The sequence below is a fragment of the Rhinoraja longicauda genome, chromosome 34 (assembly GCF_053455715.1).
Source record: "Rhinoraja longicauda isolate Sanriku21f chromosome 34, sRhiLon1.1, whole genome shotgun sequence".
NCBI lineage: Eukaryota > Metazoa > Chordata > Chondrichthyes > Rajiformes > Arhynchobatidae > Rhinoraja > Rhinoraja longicauda.
In genome coordinates, this window is record NC_135986.1 from 11,871,292 (window position 1) to 11,877,291 (window position 6,000).

The 6,000-nt window shown below is 53.6% G+C and overlaps 1 protein-coding gene across 1 annotated transcript in view; it reads right to left on the reverse strand.

Annotated features, from left to right (window-relative positions):
* Positions 1-1,870, reverse strand: part of stag3 (STAG3 cohesin complex component) — a 127,847-nt gene extending 125,977 nt beyond the window's left edge. The window contains exon 1 of the mRNA XM_078428188.1: positions 1,707-1,870. Within this exon, the coding sequence (XP_078284314.1) occupies positions 1,707-1,870 (164 nt within the window). The remainder of the gene's footprint in view (positions 1-1,706) is intronic.
* Between the last annotated feature and the right edge of the window lie 4,130 nt (positions 1,871-6,000).

The following is a 6,000-nucleotide window of genomic DNA, read 5'->3' on the forward strand; positions in this document are numbered from 1 at the left end:
CAGCCTCAGGGAGAATGTGCAAACTCCACACGAGATCAGGACTCAACCCAGATCTCTGATGCGGCGAGGCAGCAGTTCTACCAGGTGTTAGATTCAGAGGGCCCAGAAAGTTTGTGGGCGACTATTGGCATACCTGGAGCAAGGTACGCAAGCAAAGAATTTCAGTGTGTCTTGTCACATGTGACAATAAAGTATTCTATTCTATAAATAGATCCAACGGGGGAGCACCTTCTTATTGCTAATTGCTGCTCTGCAACTCTTTCTTCTCCCACCCAGATCTCATGTTTTTCCAACTTCCATTCACTGCTTGGATTTTCATTAACAAACGCAAGTAACAACACAGATGACACAGGAATTGGTACAGATCCACTACTGATTTTCCAGTACCCTTGGTTCCAGATCCTTGCTGGATTATCCCATTTGCCGCACCAACAGAGGTCACAGCCTCCGAGAGGAGTCCAACGGGACCGGAACGATCTGCCTAGGCCTCCGAGATACTGGCACGCAAAGTTGGCCTTGGAAAGTGGTCGATGGAAACCAGATCTGCCGACTGCATCCAGGCGGGAGTTCCAGGGAGCAAATTCGACTTGCCAATCGGACGCAGAAGTCGGCTATGAGAACGCATCCGCCGGCTCGGCCAGGCAGGAGTATCAAAGGCCCTGCCGCGAGGGGCAAATTCCACCCATCCATCGGCAACAGAAGTGCTGGTAAGGCCGCCTTACCCGGCTGAAGCGCCACTTTTTCAGGGCGGATTTCAAGCGCGCTCCTGTAATTTTGTCCGGTTTAAAGGAGGTGCCGGATCACCAGTTGCCAGAAAACAAGTGGTGGACCTGTATTTTGAATTGAAGGGGATAGTCTTGGAAAGGTACCGATTAGCTGGTAAGTTGGACAGAGCAATGGCAGATGGCATTTAATCTTTATTCATGTAACATGAATATTTTGAGAGCATTATTGAAGTTAGGTCATACACCGCAAACAGTTTAATGGCAAGGGCCTAGAGAGTAATGAGGAACAGAATGACAGTAGTATACAAATCAAAGAACCTGTTACGTGGACTCTTGCTAGGACTCGAGGGTCTGAGCTGTAGGGAGAGTTTGAGCAGGAGGATAAGGGTTATCATGTAGAGGTGTAGAAAATCATGAGAGGAATCTGGTCCAGAGGAGATTTACAAGAATGATCCCAGGAATCAGAATCGGGATGGAACGCTGGTCTCTGCCGCTGTGAAGCAGCAAGTCTACTGCTGCACCACTGCACTGGACGAAAACTCCCGGTCTCCCAGACCGGGATTCGAACCGGGCCCGCAGCGGTAAGAGCGCCGAATCCTAATCACACCAGGGAAGCTAATGTGCAGGATGGTGGCGGGCACTCCCACAACGGCGGCATGGTGGCGCAGCGGTAGAGTTGCTGCCTTACAGCGAATGCAGCGCCGGAGACTCAGGTTCGATCCTGACTACGGGCGCCGTCTGTACGGAGTTTGTACATTCTACCCGTGACCTGCGTGGGTTTTCTCCGAGATCTTCGGTTTCCTCCCACACCCCAAAGACGTACAGGTATGTAGGTTAATTGACTGGGTAAATGTAAAAATTGTCCCTAGTGTGTGTAGGGCAGTGTTAATGTGCGGGGATCGCTGGGCGGCGCGGACTCGGTGGGCCTGTTTCCGCGCTGTATCTTTAAATCTAAAATCTAAATCTAAAACGGCAACTTACTCTGAGTCTGTGTCCTGTCCAACTAGCAGCTCCGCCACTTGCTCTCCACGGATGTAGGAGGGACTGGAGAACTGCGACCCTGCTCTGCTCCCTCCAGAAGCCGAGGGCGAGGAGAGCATGCTCTCCGAGTTCTGGGAAACCTTCCTCGATCTCAACGTCGGCATGATGCAACCTGTGAAGCAGAGGGGCAGTGGTCAACAGAGACAGGCGTTCCACTGATCTTTTGTTCCATCTCTTTCTCCATGGCACCTCCTCACACAAGGATGAGAGGAGATCTTATCGAAACGTATAAGATTATTAAGGGGTTGGACACGTTAGAGGCAGGAAACATGTTCCCAATGTTGGGGGAGTCCAGAACCAGGGGCCACAGTTTAAGAATAAGGGGTAGGCCATTTAGAATGGAGATGAGGAAAAACCTTTTTCAGTCAGAGATTTGTGAATCTGTGGAATTCTCTGCCTCAGAAGGCAGTGGAGGCCAATTCTCTGAATGCATTCAAGAGAGAGCTAGATAGAGCTCTTAAGGATAGCGGAGTCAGGGGGTATGGGGAGAAGGCAGGAACGGGGTACTGATTGAGAGTGATCAGCCATGATCACATTGAATGGCAGTGCGTACAGGCTCGAAGGGCCGAATGGCCTCCATCCTGCACCTATTGTCTATTGTCAAACCTCTCCATCTTCCCGTGTGACTTATCACTCACTACCTCCCCATTTTCTCAACCTCAGTCCCAGTCTCCGCTTCTCGCCAAGTTTCTCTCTCCATTCGTAAGACTCTCACCATCATTCCTTCGTCACAGTCCACTTTTGTTCAACTTATCAGCCCCACTTCTCGATCTCCTGCCATCCCATCAACTGAGCAATCACCTCATCATTTCCCTGTTCACACCCCCCACCCCCCACCCCCCCCTCACCCATGGCATTGGTTCAGCCACAGTTGGGAGTATTGTGTCCATTATTGGTCACCCTGCTGTACGAAAGACTCCATTAAGTTGGAAGGAGTACAAAGATGTGCAAGGATGTTGCCAGGACTCGAGGGCCTGAGCTACAGGGAGAGTTTGGGCAGGCTAGGACTTTATTCCTTGGAGCGCAAGAGGATGAGGGGTGATCTCATAGAGGTGCACAAAATCATGAGGGGAATAGAACGGGTGAATACCCAGGGATGGGAATCAAAAACAAGAGGTCACAGGTTTAGGTTGAGAGGGGAAAGATTTAATAGGAACCTGAGGGGGAACTTTCCCAAATAGGTTGGTGGGTACATGGAACAAGCTGCCAGAGGAGGCAGTCGAGACAGGTCGAATAACATCCTGAGAGAGAGGATTGGAAAGGTTTAGAGAGATAGACACAAAGTGCTGGAGTAACTCAGCGTGTCAGGAGGAAATCTCTGCAAAAAAAGGATGGGTGATGTCTTCAGAAGGGTCTCAAGCCAAAACGTCACCTATGGATGTTCTCCTGAGATGCTGCCTGACCCGCTGAGTTACTCCAGCACTTGATGTCTCTCTTTGGCATAAACCAACATCTGCAGTTCTTTGTTTCTAGATTAAGGTTTAGGCAATAGACAATAGGTGCAGGAGGAGGCCATTCGGCCCTTCGAGCCAGCACCACCATTCAATGTGATCATTCTCAATCAGTACCCCGTTCCTGCCTTTTCCCCATACCCCCTGACTCCGCTATCCTTAATAGCTATCTAGCTCTCTCTTGAATGTATTCAGAGAACTGGCCTCCACTGCCTTCTGATGCACTGAATTTCACAGATTTACAACTCTCTGACTGAAAAAGTTTTTCCTCATCTCCGTTCTAAATGGCCTACCCCTTATTCTTAAACTGTGGCCCCTGGTTCTGGACCCCCCAACATTGGGAACATGTTTCCTGCCTCTAACGTGTCCAAACCCTTAATAATCTTATATGTTTCGATAAGATCCCCTCTCATCCTTCTAAATTCCAGTGTATACAAGCCTAGTCGCTCCAGTCTTTCAACATACGACAGCCCCGCCATTCCGGGAATTAACCTAGTAAACCTACGCTGCACGCCCTCAATAGCAAGAATATCCTTCCTCAAATTTGGAGACCAAAACTGCACACAGTACTCCAGGTGCGGTCTCACTGGGGCCCTGTACAACTGCAGAAGGACCTCTTTGCTCCTAACAACTGCAGAAGGACCTCTGCTCTATATATATATATATATAGAGATATATGGGCCCAATCGGGACTAAGTGGGCATGGATGAGTTGGGATAAAGGGCCCGTTTCCTTGCTGTATCCCTTGCCTCACTTCTCTTCCTTTACACTTCCATCACTCTCTGCTGCAATCATCACTCAGTCCCTCACTCCTCATTTTCCAGTCCCTTCATCTTCATATCACCTTCTGCACACTCTCGCCCCCAACACTTCTCTCCCTCCACCACATCCCTCCCCCGTTTGTTCACCCCTTCCACTCCCCACTTCATCTCCACCTAACCTGCCACCCTCACCCCACCACCCACCTGAATCGCCCCCTCCAAAACCGCCTCCTCTCCTGATTTCCCTCTTCCATTCCCCAACCGTTGACTTCTCTCTCTTCACCCCTCAACCCACTTCCCTCCTCCTCGCCTTCCTTTCTCCACCTCTCCCCAACACGGCCCCCTCCTGTTTCCTCCACCACCCCCCTCTTCCCTCCCATCGGCCCTCCCCATCGCTGCCCCGGGCCACACATCCCTCTTGTTATATTCTCCCCTCCCTCTTGTTATATTCTTCTCTTCCCATACCGACTCCACCATGTTGCCTCACTCTCTGCTCCCCCACTCCTCCCCCCCCCACCACCCACTCCCCCCGACGCCCCTCACCCACTGCCCTTAATGCCATTCTTACCCCCCTCCCCGTTACCACCACCTCCATTCTTCCCATTACCTCCCTCTTCCATCTTACTTACCCCCCCCCCCACTGCTATAACACTCAAACCCACCTCACTCCAACATCACCCACACCCCCCTCACCTTCCCAACACACACCCTCGCCTCACTCACTCACCCCCTATTCCCTCATCCCCAATACCTCTCCCATGTCACACCCTCCCTCCCTCCCCTCTCTGTTCTGCCACCATCATCTCAGTTACCTCTCCCTCACCTCACCCTGACACTCCCTCGCCTGCTCCTTAACTCGGACACTCCCTCCCCTCACCTGCTCTCTCCCTCAGTTCACCCACCCACACGCAGACTGTCCCTCACCCGGATAGACCCTCATCCCTCCCTCACTCGGACCCTCCCTCACCTCCCCCCCCCCCCCACCTCCCCCCCCCCCCCACCACACACTCCCTCACTCAGATGTTCCCTCACTCGGACCCTCCCTCACCTCCCCCACACCCGGACACTGCCTCACTCACTCGGACCCTCCCTCACTGACGCAGACCATCCCTTCCTCACTCACTTAGATCCTCCCTCCCTCCCTCACCCGGACAGACCATCACATCTCCCACACCCACTCACTCGGACCCTCCCTCAATTCCATACTCGGACAGACTCTCCCTCGGATGTTCCCTCACTCACTCCAACACTCCCTCACCTGGACCGATGCTTCCTCCCTCACCCAGACAGACTCTCACCTCTCCCTCACATCCCCCACGCCCGGACCCTCCTTCACTGACTCAGACCCTCCCTCCCTCTGACCCTACCTTCCTCCCTGACTCAGAACCTCCGTCCCTCACTCACTTGGTCCGTCCCTCACTCACTTGGACCTTCCCTCACTCTGACCCTCCCTCCCTCCCTCACTCACTTGCACCCTCCCTCCCTCACTCTGACCCTCCCTCACTCTGACTCGGACCCTCCCTCCCTCCCTCACTCTGACCCTCCCTCCCTCCCTCACTCTGACTCGGACCCTCCCTCCCTCACTCTGACTCGGACGCTCCCTCACTCAGGCACTCCATCCCTCACCTCTCCCGCTCCCTCACTCAGCTCAGGCACTTCTTCCTTCCTCCCTCATCTTTCCCACTCCCTCACCCACTCACTCCTTCACCTCTCCCGCTCACTCACTCCCTCACCTGGACGCTCCCTCGCCTACTCTCCCCCTCCCTCACTCAAGCACTCCTTCCTCCTTCCCTCACCTCTCCCGCTCCCTCACTCAGTCCCTCCCTCACCCACTCTCCCTCCCCCACTCTCCCTCCCTCCCTCACCCACTCTCCCTCCCCCACTCTCCCTCCCTCCCTCACCCACTCTCTCCCTCCCTCCCTCCCTCCCTCACTCACACTCTCCCTCCCTCCCTCACCCACTCTCTCCCTCCCTCCCTCACTCACACTCTCCCTCCCTCCCTCACCCACTCTCCCTCCCTCC